This window comes from Podarcis tiliguerta, assembly GCF_965153285.1.
Source record: "Podarcis tiliguerta genome assembly, chromosome: 16".
Classification (NCBI taxonomy): domain Eukaryota; kingdom Metazoa; phylum Chordata; class Lepidosauria; order Squamata; family Lacertidae; genus Podarcis; species Podarcis tiliguerta.
Genome location: NC_139549.1, coordinates 9,282,791 through 9,308,544, shown reverse-complemented (window position 1 = coordinate 9,308,544; position 25,754 = coordinate 9,282,791). Strand labels below are relative to the sequence as shown.

The following is a 25,754-nucleotide window of genomic DNA, read 5'->3' as shown; positions in this document are numbered from 1 at the left end:
TATTCAGATTTAGCCCCTCTTCTCCAACAACAACTCATGGGCCCATCGGTTCCCCAGCCAAAACTGGGCAGCGTTTGTTGGCCAAATCTTCCTGTCACAAAACCTCTGCCACAAAGAGAGGTGGCTTTGCCCGGCGACAGATGACTCAGGACGAACCAGCTGCCTCCGATTGGCAGGAGAGGCCTCTGGCGAGCGGAGCACGAGACAGGCGACCCCCGCCTTCAGCCGTCAGCCCAGTTCCCGTTTTGACAGGGGATCGGTTTAAAGCGGCCACTGCGTTTCTGCTCTTTTCACCCGTCCCCAGAAAACCTCACCCACCCACCAAAAAAAAGACCTGTTGCCACGGGCAAAAGCTAACCCGCAGTTGAAGAAGACAAAAAAAAACCTCCCAAAGATGCGAGATTGTGTGTGCCAGTCTCCGAACCGTTTGCGAGGCTGGGTGCCAAAGAAGAGTCACCACTGGTGGGCATTCCTGCAAAAATAATAATTAAGGGAAAGGACTGACTAAGCCTTGCCCCCACCCCAAACGCCCACGACCTCATTAGTGCCTGGCAAGCGATGGGAGCGGCTTAGAGGGTGGAATATACCCCTGTTGCCAGGCTCCCTGGGAAGTGGAGGGAGAAGGGAGAGAAGAATGAAAGACTCAGCGAGCGGCGGATCTTTGCCAAGGTGGGGGAGGTTGGCAGGATGCCAGCGGGTGCCCTGCGGAACGCCAGATGCCAACAATTCTCTAGCTGCCAGCTTCTTTTACTCCCCCTTTGCCTTCCACACTGAGTAATCCGGTCCACCCTAATTCCACGTGTGTGCGTTTAAGAAGAAGAAGAAAAACGATTCATTCTCCACATTCTTTCTATCTGTCTGTCTATCTATCTATCTATCTATCTACCTACCTACCTACCTACAGTGGTACCTCGGGTTAAGTACTTAATTCGTTCCGGAGGTCTGCTCTTAACCTGAAACTGTTCTTAACCTGAGGTACCACTTTAGCTAATGGGGCCTTCCGCTGCCGCCATGCCACTGGAGCATGATTTCTGTTCTCATCCTGAAGCAAAGTTCTTAACCCGAGGTAATATTTCTGGGTTAGCGGAGCCTGTAACCTGAAGCATATGTAATCCAGTAATACCACTCTGTCTATCTATCTATCTATCTATCTATCTATCTATCTATCTGATCTGTACCCTGCCTTTTTTCTCCAAAGAGCTTGAGGTGGCCTACGTGGCTCTTTCCCTTCTCATTCAATCTCCATGACAACCCTTTGAGGTAGGTTAGGCTGAGAGGACACAGGGACTGTCTTAAAGTTGCACCCAGTGAACTTTTGTGGATGAGATGAAGGTTTGAACCCAGGTCTCCCGGGTCCTAGTCAGGCTGGATAGCTCAGTTGGTTTGAGCGTGGTGCTGATAACATCAAGGTTGCAGGTTCGATCCCCGCAGGAGACAGCTGCATATTCCTGCATTGCAGGGGGTTGGATGAGATTATCCTTAGGGTCCCTTCCAACTTTGATTCTAGTCCGATGCTGTAACCACCACACCATGCTGGCTCCCCAGTGGATAATGTCTACCTGCGCTGTAAGAGGTATGCTGGGCATCACAGGTGGGGTGTGTGTTGTTCTCAGGCTTTCCAAGAGGCAACTGGTTGGCCACTGGGAGAACTGGATCCTGGGACTAGATGGGCCATTGGCCTGATCCAGAAGAGCTGATCTAGGTTCTTAAGAAGCCCCTTAAGGGTCAACATCAACACAACAGTCATTTCGCAGATGCAGTTTATGGGCACTTGTTGTTGTTGTTGTTAGGACGCCCATTTAGGCTTCATTCCTGAACAAACCGCAATCTTTAATCGGGACTACACCTGGAAGGAAGCAGATGCTCCACCCCTGAGCTGCATCCGTTCTGAGGAACATAGGGGTCTGCCTTCTGCTGAGTCCACCCAACTCAGTATTGTCCACACTGACTGGCAGCGCCTCTCCAGGGTTCCAGGCAGGGACACTTCCCAGCCCTACGTGACAATGCTGGGGATTTTTCTGCATGCAAGGACCTTCTGCACGCAAGGCAGATCATAGAATCATAGAGTTGGAAGAGACCACAAGGGCCATCGAGTCCAACCCCCTGCCAAGCAGGAAACACCATCAGAGCACTCCTGACATATGGTTGTCAAGCCTCTGCTTAAAGACCTCCAAAGAAGGAGACTCCACCACACTCCTTGGCAGCAAATTCCACTGTCGAACAGCTCTTACTGTCAGGAAGTTCTTCCTAATGTTTAGGTGGAATCTTCTTTCTTGTAGTTTGGATCCACTGCTCCGTGTCCGCTTCTCTGGAGCAGCAGAAAACAACCTTTCTCCCTCCTCGATGTGACATCCTTTTATATATTTGAACATGGCTATCATATCACCCCTTAACCTCCTCTTCTCCAGGCTAAACATGCCCAGCTCCCTTAGCCGTTCCTCAGTTCCTCATAAGGCATCGTTTCCAGGCCTTTGACCATTTTGGTTGTCGTACCACAGGTAGAGATGCAGCTGCAGGGAAAGGGTCAAGTTAAACACAGACACCCCTTTCCACCTCTGTCTCTCTGCTTGCAAGGGGTCGATCTGTTCAGTGGTAGGGGAGGGGTGGTGTTTAACTTGACCCTCATCTCTTCCTCTTTGCAAAGGGGTGTGCGGACAGCCGAGCTCTAGGAGGCTAGCATGCAGAAGCCTTGCTCGTTTCCCTTGGAAAGGAGCCCCCACCCACTCAACACGCACCGAACGCAGTGCTTGGGAGCTGGGTGGAGACAGTGGCGTAGCGTGGGGGGTGCAGGGGGGGCCGGCCGCACCGGGCGCAACATCGGGGGGGGGGGCGCTCGCACTCGCAGCTCTCTGCCCCTACCTGGCTCACTCACTCTCTCTCACTGCAGTGCTGGCTGTGCGAATCCGATCCGAGCCGCCAGGTCGCCGCCCACTGTGGAGGGGGGGTGTGCCAGGCGTGCGGTGCGGTGCGGAGAGAGAGCGAGGGACTATCCGGGGGAGGGACAGTGCAGCGGGGGGGGGGGCGCAAATTACTTGCCTTGCCCCGGGTGCTGACAACCCATGCTACGCCACTGGGTGGAGAGAAACCGTTTGTTGGGGGCCGACAATGAGACAGTGTGCATGTGCGTGAGAATATGCATGCGCACGCCAAGGGTCCAGATGTTTTCACCGAAAGCAGGAACAGCTCACATGAGAGCAACCACTGGCCTCCAACCAGACTCCCCCCCCCCCATAAAAAACTCCCAAAGGGACAGAACGGAAATTTGGCTGCTGGTGCCAAGTGCAGATATCATCTGCTCTCTGTGGACACCCAGCCTTGTTTGTTTCCTTGGTTGTCCTCCCCTCTTCCTCGCCAAACCCAGCAAGAGGGAGGGAGGGAATTTCCTTCCATGGCTGTGGTACCCCAAATTAACGAATCTGCTAAGCGCTGCTAAACAGGGCAAGGCTGGCTCAGTCGAGGAGGCCTCTGTTCTGACTGTCACTGTCTGTTGTTCTGTGTTTTAAAAAAGGAAAATACAGTGCTACCTCGGGTTAAATACGCTTCAGGTTACAGACTCTGCTAAGCCAGAAATAGTGCTTCAGGTTAAGAACTTTGCTTCAGGATGAGAACAGGAATTGTGCTCTGGAGGCCCCCATTAGCTAAAGTGGTGCTTCAGGTTAAGAACAGTGTCAGGTTAAGTACAGACCTCCGGAACAAATTAAGTACTTTACCCGAGGTACCACTGTAGAGAGATGGAGGGCATAGAAAACAGGTGGGGTGGTGGGGAAGGGGTTAAGATAACCGCCACTCGAATTGGGGGGGAGAGAAAGGATTAGTTAACCACTACCCAGAGAGGTGTGTATGAGGGATGGGGTGAAGTTAACCACCACTGGAAGAACAGGTGAGGGAGGAGGCAGAGGGTTTAGTTAGCCACCCCGCCCCCTTCCTGCCTGCGGTTTTCCCTCTACTAAAAATACCCTTCCGCTGTGCTATGGCATTATTCAGCAGATACGGAGCTGGGAACCGGCACCCCATGCTTGGAATAAATGTGCAGTTGGAGAGATGGACACTTTCTCTCACTTTCTCTCTCGCACACATGGAGCCTTGGTGTTCACAAACAGCTTTGTACAGGAGTTGCATGGGGAAGAATCGTGGGGGGGGGGGGCAGATAGCACGCACATGGGGGTGCAGGCGGGACTCCCTGGCAACCGGGGACGAGAGCCAGGAATAACCACCTGCCAAAGTAGCTCTAATTTAGAAAATGGGGATGAGCAGGGTTGCAGCGGAACAAAAAGGCATGTTTAAAAACCCGTTCTGCTCAAGGGATCTCTCTTTTGAGTTGCTGGAGGAGACTGGCACCGGCCGGCACCCTGGCACCACATTTCCTTATGCGCCCCCCTCCAGGCATCCACCCCCCCCGTTCATTGCCCCACCCACCCACCCACTCACTTGCAAAATCACGGCTTAGCAGCAGAGCTTGCCCTGCAGGAGATCCCAGCTTCAATCCCCAATGGCCTTTCCAGGTAGGGCTAGGAAACCCTGCTTGCAACCCCGGAGAGCTGCTGCCGGTCAGTGCGGACCATGCTGAGCTGGATGGACTGGTCCTCCGACGCAGTGTAGCGCACGGCTGTAGCTCAACGGTAGAGCATAGGTTGGTTGCAGGTCCGGCAGTCTCTAAGTAGGGCTGGGAATGCCCTTCGTCTGAAATTCTGGAGAGCTGCTGCTGGTCAGTGTAGACAGTATGGAGCTAGATGGACTCAGTATAAAGCAGCTTCCGATTCTCTTTAAAATCAGGTATTGGTGCAAAAATATGAGGACTGGTATCTTTGTAGGGAAGGGGCTTGTGGATAGAGTGTTGGGGGGGGTAGCTTGGATCCTGGCCAGCTTTGTGGCTGCCCCTCATTTTTAAAGGGTAGAAAGGCAGAGGGTGCCGCAACAAAATGTTTCAGCAGGAAATGTTCCTGCCCAGGGTGCCAGCCACTTATCACTGCCATTTTATTCTATTCTCATTCCCCTATGAATCCATCAGTCTTCTGGACATGCTCAGTCCTCATTGGTTTGCTTTTTTTTGGGGGGGGGGGTTCCCCTCCTTGTAGAATTCCTTCCAATTTCTTTTTTGTGCTGTTGCAAAATTTGGGGTTTCCCCTCAAACCGCTGCTGTTTCTCTTGCACCTAGTGTTGTTTTGGTTACATGAGGATACAGCTGGCAGAATGAATTTGCTTACAGTGGTACCTACAGTGGTACCTACATACGCTTCAGGTTACATACACTTCAGGTTACAGACTCCACTAACCCAGGAATAGTGCTTCAGGTTAAGAACTTTGCTTCAGGATGAGAACAGAAATCGTGCTCCGGCGGCGCAGCATCAGCAGGAGGCCCCATTAGCTAAAGTGGTGCTTCAGGTTAAGAACAGTTTCAGGTTAAGTACAGACCTCCGGAACGAATTAAGTACTTAACCTGAGGTACCACTGTATTAATATATAGCAGCGGGGGTGGGGGACCTTTTCCAAAGCCCAAGGGCTGCATTCCACCCCCCTTTTTAAAAATGCATTTTCCATTTTTCTATTTACAAATCATACTTTACTCTCAAATATTATTTCCATATAGCCTTCCAAGGCATTCATAATAGATCCTCTATTGCTGCATATCCATATATTAATTCACCCTATTTTTCCCTTCCAGTCCTTCTTTGTATTTGTTGTTCAGAGGATTACCCCTATTTGTAGTTTCGATTTAGCATCAACTCCCCAAAGGTTTCCCCATTCGCCCTTCATTTGTTTTCCATCCTGATTCCTTATTTTGGCTGTTGTGCTCGTCAGTTCGGCGTCTTCTGTGTATTTACCGTATTTTTTGCTCTATAAGACTCACTTTTCCCCTCCTAAAAAGTAAGGGGAAATGTGTGTGCGTCTTATGGAACGAATGCAGGCTGCGCAGCTATCCCAGAAGCCAGAACAGCAAGAGGGATTGCTGCTTTCACTGCGCAGCGATCCCTCTTGCTGTTCTGGCTTCTGAGATTCAGAATATATTTTTTCTTGTTTTCCTCCTCCAAAAACTAGGTGCGTCTTGTGGTCTGGTGCGTCTTATAGAGCGAAAAATATGGTATACAGCCATTGTTCTTTTCTTCTCCTTTCCAACTTTTAGCATGCACTATTCCGGCCGCCGCAGTTGCATAAAGAAATAAATTGAGTACCCTCGAGGGGAGCTCATCACCAATTATCACTAATAGAAAGGTTTCTGGATTCTTTGGAAATGCATTCTTTAAAAAAATAAAAAAAGCTCACCATAGACCATCTCTTTGTATTTGGCGGCATAGTATTTGCCACCACCTATGTAGAATAATAATAATTTTTTATTTATACCCCGCCCTTCCCTGTTAAAAAACCGGGCTCAGGGCGGCTAACAAGAAATTTAAAACACTTAATTATAAAAGCAGCATAAAATGCAGTATAAAAACATGAATAACAATAAAATTCAAAAATCAATTTAGGGAAAATAAGGATTAGATATGTATGAAAGATCCCTCAGTCTTTTCACATTTCCAACACAGTTTGGACCCTCTCTTGTACATTTTAACCAGTTGACTGGGCGTCAGATACCAACTATAGAGCCTTTTTTGTATGCTTTCCTTTATCAAATAGCAGGCCGGAAAGTTTATGGTTTTGTTCCAGAGCTTTTCCCAGGCTATGATTTCGATGTGATACCCTAGGCATAGGCAAACTCGGGCCCTCCAGATGTTTGGGACTACAATTCCCATCATGTCTGACCACTGGTCCTGTTAGCAAGGGATGATGGGAATTGTAGTCCCAAACATCTGGAGGGCCGGAGTTTGCCTATGCCTGTTATACCCCGATACCTATAGTCCAGTGTATCATTGCGCCGGAGGGCCACATTCGCATCTGGACAACATTCTGGGGGCCACATGCCACTGACGGTCAGGACTGGGGCAAAAATGGGCAGTTCAATGAATAGAAATGAAACAATAATAGATTGTAGCCAGGGCCAGTCACAACAGTTTTATAATCTCCACACCCACCCACACCTGCCTTTGAAGTTCTATCTGTGATCTATTTCCCAGCTTGGTTTCAGTGACGTGCTGGCAGACATCCTTGAGACTCTTGAGGATGTGCAGAGCGCACAGCTGAGCAGCCACACCGGACCGCCTTGTGTCTGTGCTTGGTTTAGGGTGGACGGCTGGCGGTCCTGCAAACTGCATTTCCAAGCGCACATGAAACCATCAACGCCTCCCTTTTGGAAAACGAAGGGCTTCCTTGTGGGATCAGAATATTTGGGGGAGATGGTGGTTGTATCCTGCGCGAGCCCTCCTCAGAGTTAGACCCATTGAAATGAACAAGCAAACTGAGGCCCTTGTGTCTGCTTATGAGTAGGATTTCACCCCGGGCCTCTTTCAGACGGGGAGGCAAGCAATCCTTCCTTCTCTGCTTCTACAAAGGCTGTGGGTTGACTTGAAATGGATAAAGGGAGTTTATTTGACTCATGGGCGCCACCTGCTGAGTCCTAGTTTCTTTCCTCCGCTTAGCCAGAGTCTATCAGCCACAGAGGATTGCTTTTGGAGTGCGGGGGGGGGGGGGGGGGCGGCGGCACTGCTTTCCGAATGGACTCCTGCTAAGCTTGCTGGGTTTTAAGCCGGGAGAGCACTTCTGACTTGAAAACGAGCCGCACAGAAACAGCGAGCTCCTGAGCATGCACAGAGTACTAACAAAACTGCTACGCCCACCCTACCCCTTCAAGCTTTGGTGCTTGGATTTCCATGTTTTGCCAGATATAGAATGTTATTCTCATAGGGCGCCTGCTTGTATGAATGCCTTTGATTACCGGTTGCAGGGGGAGGTCCTGTTGTACAGGATTCCCTGTTGGGGCATCTGGTCGGTTATTGCGGGGTCAGGATGCTGCGGTCGACAGATCCCTTTATTTAGCCTTGTCCCGCAGGGCTTTGCTTACCATAGAGAAAAAGGCTACCGGTGACTATTCGCTGTGATGATTCAGTAGTGCTTCTGAATGCCAATTGCTGGGAAGCTCAGGAGAGGCGAGCTCTCTTGCGCTCAGGTTCTGCTTGCATTGGGTTGGCTGCTGTTAGGACAGGATTCAGGAATAGATGGACCATTGGCCAGATCCGGCAGGACCCTTCCTGGTTCTTCTGCAAACAGTCTTAAGACTGAGCTGCTTCTCTTGAATAAATTTTATTATTTCGGTCACAGACCAGTTCCAGCCCACATACAATATCAAGGAAGTCATAAAACACAATAGGGATACATTTGAATTTGCAGTTAGGTATAACAGGGACGGGACGTGGGTGGCGCTGTGGGTTAAACCACAGAGCCTAGGGCTTGCCGATCAGAAGGTCGACGGTTCAGATCCCCGCGACAGGGTGAGCTCCCGTTGCTCGGTCCCTGCTCCTGCCAACCTAGCAGTTCGAAAGCACCTCAAAGTGTAAATAGATAAATAGGAGAAAAGCAACAACAAACCTAGACAGCATCTTAAAAAGCAGAGACATCACCTTGCCAACAAAGGTCCGTATTGTTAAAGCTATGGTTTTCCCAGTAGTGATGTATGGAAGTGAGAGCTGGACCACAAAGAAGGCTGATGGCCGAAGAATGGATGCTTTTGAATTCTGGTGCTGGAGGAGACTCTTGAGAGTCCCATGGCCTGCAAGAAGATCAAACCTCTCCATTCTGAAGGAAATCAGCCCTTAGTGCTCACTGGAAGGACAGATCGTGAAGCTGAGGCTCCAAGACTTTGGCCGCCTCATGAGAAGAGAAGACTACCTAGAAAAGACCCTGATTTTGGGAAAGATGGAGGGCACAAGGAGAAGGGGACAACAGAGGACAAGATGGTGGGACAGTGTTCTCGAAGCGGGAGGCAGTGGAAGACAGGAGTGCCTGGCATGCTCTGGTCCAGGGGGTCACGAAGAGTCGGACACAACTAAACAGCTAAACAACACAACAATGCCAGCTGCTGAGGATCACCACCAGGGAGAGAGCTGCCATTGCAGTCTGGTCCTGCTGCCGGCCTTCCTGGAAGAGGCATCTGCTTGACCTCTGGGAGAAGAGGCTGCTGGCCTAGATGGACCTTTAGTCTGATCCAACAGGCAGGCTCTTATTGCATCCTTGGGCCGTGAAGCCTTCCTTCAGCATCCAAGGCTTGTGTCAGTTTTTCTGCCTTCTTGGCAAAGGAAATGCAGCCTTTTCTCATTAGGTACTGGGAGCTGTCCTCCTCCTCCTCTTCCTCCATGTAAACCTCTGTTTGTTTGTTTGCTTGCTTGCTTGCTTGCTTGCTTGCACACACCTGCCTGCCTCCAATTCCCTTAACGAACACAGCCAGAGATCTACAATATTCCTGTCTGTCTTCTTCAGAGAGGAGATGTTTCCTTTATCTTATAATGAGTGGTGGGCTCTTGTGCTTTGCCAGTGCGTTCCACGTGGCCCATAATAGCAGGTCTTCTCCCTAGCGGGTCTTCTCACCCTGAGCTTGTTTCTTGCCTCACCATCTCAGTGCTGGGAATCACAGTAAAGTTTTATTTTAAAAAACTCTTTTGGATAAGTCTTGGATAAGTCATCCACGTCACGTTAGGGTGGATGCGGCTTTCTGACTTGTTAGGTCCTGTTCTCTTTTAATAATGTGAAAACCCTGATTATCTATAGAAGATTTTAAAAAGTGAGCACCTCCTTATATGCGCAGAATATTTCCTTGTCCAGGTTTTCATTGAATTGCTGAGCTAAGAACAACAGAAGCTGGGGCCCAGTTTTAATCAGCCCTTGGTACAGAACCATGAGGACTAGAATCTTACTATCATATTTAAGGAAAGAGACACACAGTTACCTCAAGCTAAACATGAGTGGCACCTCCCAGGAGCGGCACCCCATGACCCCAGTGACAACCCTTTTCTCCAAGGAAAACCCTGAAAAACTAAAGATTCCCACAGGCTACTAAAAAATGCTAAAAGGTGGAGGCCTATGCAGTGGGTTAAGTTCTTGGGTTAAGAACTTAATTCGTTCTGGAGGTCTGTTCTTAACCTGAAACTGTTCTTAACCTGAAGCACCACTTTGGCTAATTGGGCCTCCCGCTGCTGCACGATTTCTGTTCTTACCCTGAAGCAAAGTTCTTAACCCGAGGTATTATTTCTGGGTTAGTGGAGTCTGTAACCTGAAGCGTATGTAACCTGAAGCGTATGTAACCCAAGGTACCACTGTATGATATATGGGGGCGAGAACCCAGGTGACACCAGCAACAGTCTGGCCGCCATAGTCTAGACTACGTAGGATCCTGCTCGTACCAGGCCTGATCCCCTTGGTCGAAACAACAAATATCAGCAATGTTAAGATCACAGGCCATGCTCCAGTAGAAGCTATCCTCAAACTAGGAGAGGAAATACAAACCACCCCATCATGGTCCGTCAAACACCCCATACTGGCCACAGACCAAACAACAAGAGAGAGTCTCTTGAAGACCCTCCAAAACTACTTCAAAGAAAATGATGTAAACAACATAACTACCCCCCTCCTCTGGGATGTAATGAAAGCAGTTTTCAAGGGAGCTTGTACAGTGGTACCTCGGGTTACAGACACTTCAGGTTACAGATGCTTCAGCTTGCATACTCCACTAACCCAGAAATAGTACCTCGGGTTAAGAACTTTGCTTCAGGATGAGAACAGAAATTGCGCAGCGGTGGCGGCGGGAGGCCCCATTTAGCTAAAGTGGTGCTTCAGGTTAAGAACAGTTTCAGGTTAAGAACAGACCTCCAGAACGAATTAAGTTCTTAACCTGAGGTACCGCTGTATATAAAAAAAGGTAAGGGACACTGCATGGTGTCTCCCTTGCATGCAGAAGGCCCTGGGTTCAAATCCTAATAACATTTCCAGATAGGGTTGGACAGCCTTGCAAAGCCCTGTCTAGTCCATCATCCTGTTCTCGCAGTGGCCGTCTGGATTCCTGCGGGAAGCCAAAAGGCAGAGGAAAGAGCCTTTCTCTCACTGTTATTCCTAGGAATATAATTAAAGGCCTGCTGGACCAGGCCAGTGGTCCATCTGTCCCGGCATCTTCTCACAGTGTCCAGCCAAATGTCTCTTGGGGAGCCTGCAATAGGAACCTGAGAGCAAAAGCGGCTCTCCCTGCTTGCGATTCCCAGCGACGGATAATTCAGAGGCACGCTGACTCCGACAGGGGAGGCAGGACCCGACTCTCGTTCCTCACCCCTTTTTACGTGAGCCTTGTCATAAATCGTCTCTGACCTTTCAGTTCCCTTCCCTATTTAGCTCCGACCTTTAACATGGGACCTGGTTTTCTTGACAAGTTTGTCCCTGTCTGCACAGTTGATCTGCAGCTAACGTTTTATTTGCAGGAGGGATCACTTTGAAGTCAGTTGATGGGCAAATGTTCCCTCCCTCCCTGTAGGATAGCTGGCAAATCCCCACTGCCAAACCAGCCACCCCTTAACTGCCAGAGACCTGTGCATAGAGGTCTTCAGCATAAAGCAAATGTTCCACAACAAAGATGTTCAACGCAGCTCTGTGGGGTGGGAGTTTCACAATTTAGTGCAGTTGACATGAGTCACCTTAAGCTGGGGCAAGAAGAAGAAGAAGAAGAAGAGTTTGGATTTGATATCCCGCCTTTCACTCCCTTTAAGGAGTCTCAAAGTGGCTAACATTCTCCTTTCCCTTCCTCCCCCACAAAAAACACTCTGTGAGGTGAGTGGGGCTGAGAGACTTCAGAGAAGTGTGACTGGCCCAAGGTCACCCAGCAGCTGCATGTAGAGGAGCAGGGAAGCGAACCCGGTTCCCCAGATTACGAGTCTATCGCTCTTAACCACTACACCACACTGGCTCTGTCCTGACCTCCTAGTCAAAGTCTTTAGCCTTATTCATCATGATGCAGAGCTCTGTGTAACTTCAAACCTTGTGTATTCTAAGAGTTCTGTGTAATGTGGAAGATGGTTTTTTTAAAAAAACAACAACCAACTACCCCCACCCTTCAACCTGGACAAAGTCCTAGACTTAATCTAAAAACACTGAGAGATTTTCAAGTGTTCTTTAATCCTTCAAATTCCCTGGGTTGAGCCTTAGCTTAGTAGATGGGGGTCTGAGCTTTTGGTTGAATAGCCCCTGCCCAAACTTCCTCCACTTTCTGCAAAATAGAATTCGGGGAAGGCAAGTGTTTCAGGCGAACATCGGATGGGCCTGTTTGTCTCTGTGTACGTACATCATATTTCACTTTTATGCTCCCATACTTCACGAGCCTCTTCGCATCCAGGAGATGTTGGGAATTAGATTTCCTCCCCCCCCCTTCTCCTTCTTTGGGAAGAAGAAAAAAATTGCATGCCAAAACCCCCATAATTCTGAGAGTGATGGGTTGAGAAACTTGGACCCAACTGATCCCTCAGAAACCAAGCCAAAATAACCTCATCTGGCTTTTGCCTGTTTAACGATCTGGTAGAGAGGCTGTGAAAGAGGACCGAGAAGTACTTTGGGATCCCGTTGCTAACAGCTGGGCCCTCTGTCCTCCCCCAAAAGCAAGACGAATCCCATCTTTAAGATGAGAATGTCCAGCGTTGTCAACTGGCCGGCAACTTGATTTTATGTTGCTGTTGTCCGGCCGTGGCACCAGGTTATTGATAGGGATGGGCCCAGCTTTGGCTGAGGAGGGCAGGATATTATTATTATTATTATTATTATTATTATTAATCCTGTCTTTTCCTGCCTGGTTCAAGTGCTTCCGGGTAGGTAATGATTTTCTCTCTGTGTGTGTGTTGAATTAGAGCGGGGAGGAGGGGGACTTCAGGCATTTGGGCTGAATGTGGCCCTCCAGACCTTTCCGTCTGGCCCTTGGAATTCTCTCCAGAGACCACCTCCCCAGTGTTTTCTTCCTTGGTTGCCAAAATGTGCCTTTTTAGCCAATAACCTTCCCGGTTGCAATTTTAACCCGTTGCTTCTCTAATCCTGCCTTCTGGAGCATCAGAGTACAAGTCTACTGTTTCTCCTACATGCATTGTTAACAGGATGCAAATGATTTTTGGCAGTGCTTTTTTTTCTTAAAAACAAAATAAAATGTTTAGGGGTACTCTCATTTTGACTCAAGAAAATCACCATTTTATAGTTCAAATCGGGGGAAATAAATACAGTAAATGGACAAAAGTAGAAAAGTCACATAAATTTTAGGGGTATGTGTACCACTACGTCTGTCCCCCCCCCAAAAGGAATTTTTGGCATCTTCCAATGGAAACTCTGGCCCTCCAAACCCCTTTTCCTGGCCCTGTGGGCTCTCCCCAGGCCACACCCACTCCCTGGCCTTCCTCTGCCCTCTCCTGGAGTGTTTTTGCCAGGCTGGCATTTGTCCTTGAACTCTGATCATGGCCAGATGAGGGATAGAGAGGGGGCACAAAAGAATTTACAGAACTGAGCCTGCGGTCCTGATTGGTTTGCAAGGAGATCAGGCAATGTTGTATCAAATAAAGGGATAGCTCAGTCGGTAGAGCACGAGACTCTTAATCTCAGGGTTGTGGGTTCGAGCTTCACCTTGGGCAAAATATTCCTGCATTGCAGGGGGTTGGACTAGATGACCCTCGGGGTCCCTTCCAACTCTACAATCCTATGACTTTTTGCCCTTTCACTGCATCTCCTCCCCTCCATGACTTTCCTTATTGTAATTTGTCCAATTTCCTTTTTGGGGGGTGGAGAGCAGGTTTCTTGTGCAAGACTTTCCGCATCGACTATAATTGCTCACCCTGCCTTTTCCAGTCCATGATTGGAACCCACCCTCCAAAAAAGGAATAGCTTGGTTGAGGATGTAAGGACAGAAGAAGGACATGGATCAGGCCAATGCCCATTCAGTTCAGCATCCTATCCTCACAGTGGCCAAAGAGATGCCTGCAGGAAACCTTCAGAGCAGGACCCCCCAAGCACAAGAGCCCTCTCCCAACTCGGCCGTTTGCAGCAGCTGATAATTCAGGGGGAAAATTGCTGCTTCTGACTGTGGAGTCAGAGCGTAACCACGGTGGTTTGTTGTCGTTTAGTCGTGTCCAATTCTTCGTGACCCCCTGGACCAGAACACGCCAGGCACTCCTGTCTTCCACTGCCTCCCGCAGTTTGGTCAAACTCATGCTGGTAGCTTCGAGAACACTGTCCCACCATCTCGTCCTCTGTCGTCCCCTTCTCTTTGTGCCCTCCATCTTTCCCAACATCAGGGTCTTTTCCAGGGAGTCTTCTCTTCTCATGAGGTGGCCAAAGTACTGGAGCCTCAGTTTCAGGATCTGTCCTTCCTGTGAGCACTCAGGGCTGATTTCCTTCAGAATGGAGAGGTTTGATCTTCTTGCAGTCCGTGGGACTCTCAAGAGTCTCCTCCAGCACCATCATTCAAAAGCATCAATTCTTCCGCGATCATCCTTCTTTATCGTCCAGCTCTCACTTCCAAACATCACTACTGAGAAAACCATAGCTTTAACTATACAGACCTCTGTTGGCAAGGTGATGTCTCTGCTTTTTAAGATGCAGTCTCGGTTTGTCATTGCTTTTCTCCCAAGAAGCAGGCATCTTTTAATTTCGTGACATCTGTCACCATCTGCAGTGAACATGGAGCCCAAGAAAGTAAAATCTCTCACTGCCTCCATTTCTTCCCCTTCTATTTGCCAGGAGGTGATGGGAGCATTATTCCCCTCCGTGAGCTTGCCCAATCCTCTTTAAAGCCCATCCCTTTGGGGGCTTAGTTTCAATCCCGCTGCAAGGCAAAGCCGGCTTCTCAGCTGCCTGTCCAAGTGTGCTTGTGCAAAGGTGATGCAGGAGCGTTAAAGAGTCTTGGCGCCATTGGCAGCCCGGCGCCTGGGTTGGCCCGACAGCAGTTTTGCTGCCCTCACAGGTCATCATCACCTGTCAGAATCTGAAGCCGTGTCTTCAGCTGAGTTTCCTCTCACTTCTTTCCCACTCAGACACTTCCAGCCAGTGGAGGCCGGTCTGTTAGGGCAAACAGGGCACTTCCTCAAGCTCTCCACCAACACCTGCCTATGTTTTTATACTTAAAACCAATGGGTTGCACAGTGACCTCCTTGGTTGCTGTATTGCACTTACCCCTGTGTAAATTAAACATTAATAAATAAGGAAAAATGGTGCAACATGTTATAAGAAAGTATTAGAAACTATATTAAGTGTATAGTAATAAGTACAAGGGGATGCGGGTTTCATTTTATGGACCGATGGTCTTGTTAGTAAAATTCATGTTAAATTGCTGTCTTAGGGGTTGTTTTTCAAAGTCTGGAACGGATTAATCCATTTTGCATTACTTTCTATGGGAAAGCGTGCCTTGGTTTTGGAACGCTTTGGTTTTGGAACAGATTTCCGGAACGGATTAAGTTTGAGAACCAAGGTACCACTGTAATTAAAAAATAAAATGATTGAACCCACTACTCTTCAGAAAGTAAGCACCCTTCCTCCCCCTTTTAGTGTAGTCAGACACAAAGTTTTTCGTTTGGGGTGGGGAACAGTGGATATATGCAGCACCGCAAGAACATTTATGCAGTTCCCAGATTCTCGCCAGGGGCATTTTTGAGGACGTGGGTTTCTTTGATTCACAGAAATGTCCTTTTCTTGCTGCCCCAGAATGGTACATTTGATGTCTGGTTGGCGTTCTAGGAAATAAAAAGTCCTGGGCTGCTTCCTCTTGAGAATATTTTGAGAACGCAGTACCCGTTTTTCAGTTTGAAATGTTTTATGGTCCCTGTCTAATGTGCAGCGATACTTTTTTTCACAATGGCAAGAGTTGATTACAGCTCTTGGAGATTGCTCTGCACTAGTCTGAAACTGTCTCACCATTCCTGCTCATTCTCACCACAGACATATTTTATTTTATTAAAAAAAACCCCTCTAAGCGGGTTTACATAAACTGTAATAATACAGATTAAAATTGCCAATGAAAGTCAGAAGCTAAAAGCTGAGGGTTGCATTCAGTGCTAGTCCTACTCAGAGTAGACACATTGGAAGTTAATAGACATGGTTAACTTAGACTCGTTCATTTTGATGGCTTTACTCTGAGTAGGGCTAGCATTGGCTACAATCCAGGTTGGCCTTATTCCCTCCTCCCATTATAGTTAAAATTGGATAAAAATATATAAAAATGCACATCAGCTTTACATAGCTGGGCAGGCTTGCCTAAGCAAAAAAAATGTTTTTTCCAGGCACCGAAAACTAAAGCGAAGGCGCCAGCCTAATCTCAATGGGCGAGTTGTTCCAGAGAATAAAAGATTGTTTCTGTACACAATAAACAATTATATGACACCTGAAGGCAGCCCTGTATCTGGAAGATTTTAATGTCTGTGATGTTTTGCTGTGTTCTGTTATATTCTGTTGGAAGCTGCCCAGAGTGGCTGGGGAAACCCAGTCAGATGGGCAGGGTACAAGTTAATAATAATAATAATAATAATAATAATAATAATAATAATAATAGGATAGCCTCTCTGTTTGGCCCATGGGACTCTCTGTAGGCCCCACCCCTTCTCCCTAGGCCACACCTTTCCCTGCTCCTGTTTTGACTCCTTGAGTGTTTCTGCATCTTTCAAATCTGATATAATGTCTCTTACTTCCATGGATGTAGTCTTGGGAGAATTGTGTGTAGAAACCAGCCTACTGTAGGAAGGTAAAGTTTGCATATCTTGCTCCTCCCACTTTTGCTGTTGGCCCATCCCCCTGCTGCCTCATGGCCCCCAGAAGATTGCTCCAAAGGCAATGTGGCCCTTGGATGAAAAAGGTTATTTATGTATGGAGCTGAGGCTCCAACACTTTGGCCACCTCATGAGAAGAGAAGACTCCCTGGAAAAGACCCTGATGTTGGGAAAGATTGAGGGCACAAGGAGAAGGGGACGACAGAGGACGAGGTGGCTGGACAGTGTTCTGGAAGGCAGTGGAAGACAGGAGTGCCTGGCGTGCTCTGGTCCATGGGGTCACGAGGAGTCGGACACGACTAAACAACAACTACTACTACTACTGCGGTCCGTGTTTTGTTAGCTCCCAAAATGGAAAACGAGTGAGGTCCCAACTAAAGAAGAATGGCAACTTAAGCTGACGGAATATGTGCACCTTGCAGATTTAACATACAGAATTAAAGAACAAGAAGAACATAGGTTTAGAGAAGACTGGAAAACGTTTATTGAATATCTGGGGGGAAATTGTGCACACCTGAAAACGTTGGCAGCGTTAAGATAAACTCGACAGTGTAAATAAGGTTTGATGGGTGCAATAATGGAATACTGAATGGTTTAGTTTTAGAAAAATATGCAGGAATCTATGATATGTGTTAAGTTGTGGGTGAACATATCAGACGACACAGCGATTCTTCAGACAGCTCTTGTTTATTCACAGGCCAGAACAGAACTGAACTGAAGGGTTCAGCCAGCCTGCTTATATAGAGCTCCACTACAACGCAACAGTAACCATTTTCTGTAACTATCCAATCACTGAATGTCACTTTCAATCCCTTATTTGCATATGTGGACCTGAGTGAAAACTGAGAACTTCAGTACATAACAATATGCAAAACAAACAATGGAAGGAGAAGAAGGGAAGTCACACTGATATTTTCAGGATGTTAAAATGAGTATTTTAAACTGTGTAACATAAAATTTAATTAAAAATTTATTTTTTAAAAAAAGTTCCTTACCTGTGCCTGTATTTCCTCGGCAGGTACCATGACCAGCAGGACGTTACCAGCAACTTCCTGGGTGCCATGTGGCTCATCTCCATCACGTTCCTGTCCATCGGCTACGGCGACATGGTGCCACACACATACTGCGGCAAAGGCGTCTGCTTGCTCACAGGCATTATGGTAAGTGGGAACCTCGTGGGGGCAGTCCTGGGGGAAGATTAAACATTCTGCGTCTCGTCTGAAGTGCTGTTTCAGGGCTGGCAGCCTCCTGATGCTGTTGGACTCCAACTCCCATCAGCCCCAGCAGGCACTGGCCAATCTCTTTGATCCCCTCGGAGAGCTACAGTTCCTAGAGCGGTTTAACAATTGGTCCCCTCTTCCCATGGAACTCTGGGAACTGTAGTTCTGGCAGGGGGGAATAGGGCATCTCCTAACAGCTTGCAGCTCCCTTAACAAACTACAGCTCCCAGAATTCTTTCGGGGAAGCCACAACTAGTTTAGTGCTTTAATAATAAGAATAATAAAGGGACGCGGGTGGCGCTGTGGGTGAAACCACAGAGCCTAGGACTTGCCGATCAGAAGGTCGGCGGTTCGAATCCCCGCAACGGGGTGAGCTCCCGTTGCTCGGTCCCTGCTCCTGCCAACCTAGCAGTTCGAAAGCACGTCAAAGTGCAAGTAGATAAATAGGTACTGCTCTGGCAGGAAGGCAAATGGCGTTTCCGTGCGCTGCTCTGGTTCGCCAGAAGCGGCTTAGTCATGCTGGCCACATGACCCGGAAGCTGTACGCCGGCTCCCTCGGCCAATAAAGCGAGATGAGCGCCGCAACCCCAGAGTCGGCCACAACTGGACCTAATGGTCAGGGGTCCCTTTACCTTTACCTTTAATAAGAATAATAACGCATTGGGGAGGGGGCATTATTGCGTTGTTCTTGTTTCTATTTTTATTATCTACCTTGTGTTTTCCGGTTGTGATTTTATGCGGTGAACCGCCCTAAGACCTGCGGGCGTTGTGCGGTGTACATATTTAATTAATAATAACAATAATTAATAAATGCAGGCAAGTGGCGTCTGCCTGGCAGCAGCCTCCGCTGCTTGCCTGTGTGTGTGCAAACGAGGGTGTTGAATGAAGATGGCCGTTCTCGCCTGAACCAGCAGAGCCTCTTTGGTAACCTCTGCTGGTTAGGAAAGGAACCTCCATGTCCAGCGGCAACCTGGAAGTAATAGTGCCACTGTATTCTGCTCTGGTCAGACCTCACCTGGAGTACTGTGTCCAGTTCTGGGCACCAGAGTTCAAGAAGGACACTGACAAACTGGAACGTGTCCAGAGGAGGGCAACCAAAATGGTCAAAGGCCTGGAAACGATGCCTTATGAGGAACGGCTAAGGGAGCTGGGCATGTTTAGCCTGGAGAAGAGGAGGTTAAGGGGGGATATGATAGCCATGTTCAAATATATAAAAGGATGTCACATAGAGGAGGGAGAAAGGTTGTTTTCTGCGGCTCCAGAGAAGCGGACACGGAGCAATGGATCCAAACTACAAGAAAGAAGATTCCACCTAAACATAAGGAAGAACTTCCTGACAGTAAGAGCTGTTCGACAATGGAATTTGCTGCCAAGGAGTGTGGTGGAGTCTCCTTCTTTGGAGGTCTTTAAGCAGAAGCTTGACAACCATATGTCAGGAGTGCTCTGATGGTGTTTCCTGCTTGGCAGGGGGTTGGACTCGATGGCCCTTGTGGTCTCGTCCAACTCTATGATTCTATGATTCTAACCTGCCTCTAAATACCCAGCTGCTCCCAGCTGTAGAGGACAAAGCACAGGAAGGGCTGTTGCCCCCGCACCCTGCGGGGTGTGATTTCTCAAGAGCCTCTGGCCCAAGACTGTGGGAAACAGGATATTGGACTGCTGGACGGGTCTTTGCTTGTCCCATCCAGCAAGGCTCTTCCTGAACACTTTCTGCCGTGGTTCCAACCTCTCCAGAGTTGTCCCAGATGTCTTCCGGAGCCAGCTGTGGAGCATTCTCGCCTGCCCACCCCCAGCCCACTCCATTAATCCAAGCTACTTACACACACAGCACCATTTCTGGTTTGTTTATCTCTCTTTTAATTAATGAGCTGGATTGGGCTGCCCTAACCCACCCAGGGGAAATATACAGCAGCGGCAAGTCCTCTCCCCTTCCGAATGTTGCTGAAGGTTTGCAACTGGGTGGAGATATTCCTTTGCCAGATTTATTTCTCGGAAGCTGGATCTACAGCCTGGTGAGAATCCCAGAGCTTTATGAGTCAACGAGCGACGGTCCATTCAGGGTTCAGGGAAGGAGCACAGGCTCTGTGGCAATGTCCAGCTCCCTGAGAGGCATGGCTTTAATTTCAAAACCATGCCTCTAGGCCTCATGGTGGAGAAGAAGCTCTTGAATTGCCTGCTTTGGATACCATTCCTATAGGTGTCTACCAAGAACTGAGGATCAACTTTATACATTTAAAGTGCAGGGTTATGTGGCTCCCCCCAAAGGATTCTGGGAGCTTGTTAAGGGTGCTGAGAGAAGACCCCAGTGCCACCCCACATAGAGCTACAGCTCCCAGAGTTACCTGTAAAGAAGGTTTGATTATTAAACCAGTCAAGAGAACTGTAGCTCCGTGGAGGAAACAGGACTCTCCAAATAACTCTCAGCTCCTTTAACAAACTACAGCTCCCAAAGTTCTTTGGGGAAAACCGTGGCTGTTTAAAGTGGTACCATGAGGTGTTAAATGAATGGTGTAAAGCTAAAGGTAAAGGGACCCCTGACCGTTAGGTCCAGTCGTGGCCGACTCTGGGGTTGCAACGCTCATCTCGCTTTACTGGCCGAGGGAGCCGGTGTACAGCTTCCGGGTCATGACTAAGCCGCTTCTGGCGAACCAGAGCAGCACACGGAAACGCCGTTTACCTTCCTGCTGGAGCGGTACCTATTTATCTACTTGCCCTTTGACATGCTAGGTTGGCAGGAGCAGGGACTGAGCAACGGGAGCTCACCCCATCGCGGGGATTCGAACTGCCGACCTTCTGATCGGCAAGCCCTAGGCTCTGTGGTTTAACCCACAGCGCCACCCGCGTCCCAAAATGAATGGTGCAAATTGGCATAAATCCCATGGAGTTTGGCAGGTCTTACTCCCAGATGGGTGGATGGAGGGATTGCAGCCTATATCTCAGAAAAGGCAGCTGAATACAGATTTCCCAGCAGTTGCTGGGTTGCTTGAAAACCTTTTCCCCTTGCTGGTAAAGGTTTGGAAAAGGCCAACCAAAATCTTACAACATTTGGGGCTTTGGGGTTTAGAGGAAAGGGGGAATATGACATGATAGAGGTATCTAAAAGCAAGCACGGCATGGAGAAAAAGTTCGCAGAGAGAAGCTTCTCTCTTTCATGCTACTTGGAGCCATCCGATATAGCTGAATGATTTGGGACAGATTAAAAGAAGGCACTTCTCCACTCCACATGGTTACTCTGTGGAACTCCCTCCCACAAGGTGTATTGACAGCCACCAACTTAGGTAGCTTCAAGAGAGGATTAGACACAATTCATGGAGGAAAAGATTATCAGTGGCTACCAGCCACAATGGCTATTTTCTGCTTCCACCGTCAGAGGCCGCATTGTTGGGGATCGGAGGTGGGGAGAATTGCTGTTGCTCTTGGGGTCCTGCTAGGCCTTTGGGACATCTGGGTGGCCACTGTGAGAACAGGATGTGCTAGACCGGATGTGCTGTTTTCCTGATCTAGGAGTCGGGCTCTTCTTACGAGCAAAACCCAGAAAAACGATTTGTGCGAATGGGTAAGCCTGCCCTTCCTTTTGCAAGAAAACGTTCCTGTTTGTTTATTTCACTATTCAGAAGCCTGCCAGCACAATGTTTAAGAACACCATTTCGCCGACTCCCCAGAGGTCAGTCCTCTGGGATGTGCAGCGGTGCCTTGGCAATTCTTCGCCATCAATCAGTCGTCAATAAATAAATACCACGTGCTTTATTTGGAAGGGCTTGGCCAGCCTAGAACCTTTCCTTCTGTCCTGACCTCTTTTCTTCTTATTCTTGGGAACTCTTTTTTTTAAAGACCCATCATTAATCCGAGACTAGGGAGGTTTCCACATAATTTATCAGTGCTCTGGCACCGCAGCCTTCAAGGATCATCTCCACTGCAGCTGGAGAATCATTAATTCAGCGACACCCAAATAATCCTGGTGTGACCTCTTGATGCATGTTGGGATAGATTCTGGGAAGACACACACACAGCAGCTTCTTTAAAGTTTCCAGGGTTCAGCCTGGCTTCCTTTTGAACTTTAGCAGAGCTAGGGAACAATTTGCAGCCTGGGGGCCAAATTCACTTCTAGAACCTGGTGGGGGTCTATGGTAGGGTTGCCAAATTGAATAAAAGGCAGTATTGGGATGTGTGTGTCTTGTTAACACTTTTCACAATACAGTCATACCTCGGGTTACAGACGCTTCAGGTTGCTTTTTTTGGGGAGTTACGGACGTGCCGAAACCTGGAAGTACCAGAACGGGTTACTTCTGGGTTTCGGCAGTTGAGCATGCGCAGAAGCGCTAAATCGCACTTTGCGCATGTGCAGAAGCTACAAATCGCAACCCGCACATGCGCAGACGTGCTGCTGCGAGTTGCAAACGTGCTTCCCGCACGGATCACGTTCGCAACCCGAGCGTCCACTGTACAATAAAAGACAACCTAATCTACATAAAAAAAATAAGAGGAAGAAATTAAATGAAAAGAAACAGAAGAGACCGAAAAATGCAAGATCCCCTCTCACAAATACCGTATTTTTCGCTCTATAAGATGCACCAGACCACAAGACGCACCTAGTTTTTGGAGGAGGAAAACAAGGGGGAAAAATATTCTGAATCTCAGAAGCCAGAACAGCAAGAGGGATCTCTGCGCAGTGAAAGCAGCAATCCCTCTTGCTGTTCTGGCTTCTGGGATAGCTGCGCAGCCTGCATTCGCCCCATAAGACGCACACACATTTCCCCTTACTTTTTAGGAGGGAAAAAGTGAGTCTTATAGAGCAAAAAATATGGTATTTCTTAAACTTTGCCCCATACAGGAAAAGGTGCGTACGCCCAGCTCTCACCTGGGAGCATCCCTCTCTTCTCCCACCTCTCACCCTGAGAGATCCCGCAGGGGGTTGGATCCTTTCCAACTCTCCTGTGATCCTATGGACCCAACAGTTGGACCCCAGTGGTGCTTGCTGGGTAGACCAAGTCTTCTCCTGCTTTGGGTCCCCCAGGTGCTGCTGGACTACAACTCCCATTGTCCTCAGCCAGCTTAGCCCGATGATCATGGATGATGGGGATTGCAGTCCAGCAATGTGTGCTTGGATCCTGCACGCTTGCTGGTTTCCTGGTTGGCCGCCCTGAGAACAGGATGCTAGATTAGGCTGGCCATCACCCGGATCCAGCAGCGCTTTTGCGTTCTTAACATCCGGAGACCCAAGATGAAGAACGACACCATAAATACTGAGCTTGATGTGTCTGGTTGCAGCATAAGGGAACTTTCTGCATTCCTGAGAGGGGCAATTGCTGGGCCATCTGTGCTGGTCCTGGGGGGGGGGTTACCGTGAGGCGTGGTCAGAGTCCGGTCCTGGGTCGAGGGACTGGAGACTGTCCACCAAGGGCGAAGCGGGGTCCAAAGCAAGAAGCCAGGCGTGGTCGGGAACTCCGGAAAAACAGGTCTGGGTGCTGGCAGAAACAGGTTTCCAACGACGTTGCTCCCACAACCTGGGTCTGGGCTGACTGGCCTTTATCTCCTCTGGGGCCTAGGAGGCGAGCACTCCTCCTGCGGGGACTTAGTTCCCTCCGTCTCTCTGCCCTGAGCCTCTGCAGCTCAGGAGAGGCTGGAGGGTTACTGGACCCAGAGGCCGCCTCACCTTCCCCTGACGGGGCTGAGAGTGGAGCACCTGCAGGCAATGGGTCCTCCATCACCTCAGGAGCCAGAGCGGACTCAGCTTGTGCCTGCATCTGAGGATCCAGCACAGATGAGGACCCTTCAGGCTCAGGCCCCAGCCCCGGCTCAGCTGGTTCTGGAGGCGGGGAATCCTGTGCAGGCTGGGATTCCTCAGGTTCAGCCTCTGAGTCCGATTCCCAGGCCATCACACCATCTCACTGAACCAGAGGGTCCCTCCCTCTCTTTCTGACTGGTGGCTGCCTCTTGCTACTTTCTGACCCGTACCAAGCGGAGATGAGAGACAAAACAGCGGCTTCTCTGCCTCCTGCCCCGCTGGAAACCTTGGAAGCTCGATTCCACCCCGCCTCAAGGCCTGCCGCTTGTTCTCTGAGGTTCCCATCCCTCTGAGCTTGGCACCTGCTCTTGTTTATTTTCACTAACCTTTCTTTGAACACCCGCCGCTGGAAAGGGTTGATCAGCCGTGTGCTTTTCCTTGGGGCACATAATCGGGATCTCTTAACGCAGATCGATTTCCCCTTAGTGCTGGTTAACAGCCCTGTTGTCCACAGTCATGTAGGTTTGTGTGTGTGTGTGTGTGTGTGTGTGTGTGCGTGCATTTTTAACCCAAAGGAGTGGCCTTTATTGAGTCAGCTCAGCTTTCTCTCTCACACACACACAGCCTTTTTTTCTTCCTCTCTGTGATCCATTTACTGGTGATTCCAGGGATTGAACCTTCGGCTCTTATGTATGCAAGGCGGCCAATTTGTCAGTGAGCTACAGCTCCTCCCCAGCATCGCCAATCTCTTTCCAGTCCTCATCTGCACATGGAGCAGAATGATGAAATGGATTGAACCACCTTAGACTGCAGGCAAAGAGGAAATATTACTCCCTCTTCGAAAGAAAAAAGATGCTCTCTTGCCTTTAAAAAGCTCCCTACAAATAGTCAGCCAGCATACATGTCCTAGCTCAGGCATAGGTAAACTCCAGCCCTCCAGATGTTTGGGACTACAATTCCCATCATCCCTACCTAACAGGACCAGTGGTCAGGGATGATGGGAATTGTAGTCCAAAGCATCTGGAGGGCCGGAGTTTGCCTATCCCTGTCCTAGCTATTCCCCCCCCCCCCCACATACACACTTGTAAGACTTTTAAAACAACAACAACTTAACATTTATTAAGTTTTACTTGCATATACAAAAAGCAAATTATGGAATAATTTTATAGAAAGGAAATGATAAATACTATAACCAGCAACATTAACTCATGGTTCTTGGGCTTAATGCAATAAGGTATATTATTTATATACAGTGATTTCTTCTATAGCTAGAACAAATTGCTGCTGTTCCTTCTCCTTTTATATTTGCAGGGAATCCCGTGTGTATAGGAACCACATGCACAGCACAATTTCCAATTACATTGCAGGAATATATGGAGTTTTTAAATCTTGGAGACCACTCTGAAGTGGTGCAGTCTGAAATGGTGCCATTCATTTTATTTACTTGTTCTGCTACATATGTTGATGGAGAATGATGGCCGACCAATGGTGATATCAGCTGATTGACAGCTGGGAGTGGGGGTTTTTTTTTTGGGTGGGGGAATGGCCTCATGAGCCAAGATTGGTATATAGGTCAATTACTATTGTTTCAAGCTGAAATCTGCTTCCCTTCCATTTTAAGTCACTGGTTCCAATCCTGCCCAGCTAAGTTCTACTCAAAGTAGATCCACTAAAGTAAGTCAAGCCCATTACAGTGGTACCTCAGGTTAAGTACTTAATTCGTTCCGGAGGTCTGTTCTTAATTCGTTCCGGAGGTCTGCTGCTGCCGTGCCACCGGAGCACAATTTCTGTTCTCATCCTGAAGCAAAGTTCTTAACCTGAGGTACTATTTCTGGGTTAGCAGAGTCTGCAACCTGAAGCGTATGTAACCTGAAGCGTATGTAACCCGAGGTACCACTGTACTTTCAAGAGATCTATTCCGAGCATGCAATAGATACAAAAACAAGAGGCACACATAAGAGTTCTTATTTTAAACATGCGGTTTAAAAAGTAATGGGCAAACAACATTAATGTGGGTATGTGCGCGCGTGCACACACACAAACGCACACACACACAGATACTGTACACCTCATGAACACAGACACACCCAGCTGTCAGGCTGGAAATTAACTATTGTCAAGCCAGATTTTGTGTGTGAGAATGAGAGAGAGAGAGAGAGAGAGAGAGAGAGA

At 48.5% G+C, this 25,754-nt stretch overlaps 1 protein-coding gene across 1 annotated transcript in view; it reads left to right on the top strand.

The window, feature by feature from the left end:
- KCNN3 (potassium calcium-activated channel subfamily N member 3) overlaps positions 1 to 25,754 on the top strand; it is a 91,582-nt gene that overhangs the window by 45,391 nt on the left and 20,437 nt on the right. Inside the window, exon 4 of the mRNA XM_083416559.1 lies at positions 17,656 to 17,797. Coding sequence (XP_083272685.1) covers positions 17,656 to 17,797 — 142 coding nt within the window. The remainder of the gene's footprint in view (positions 1 to 17,655; positions 17,798 to 25,754) is intronic.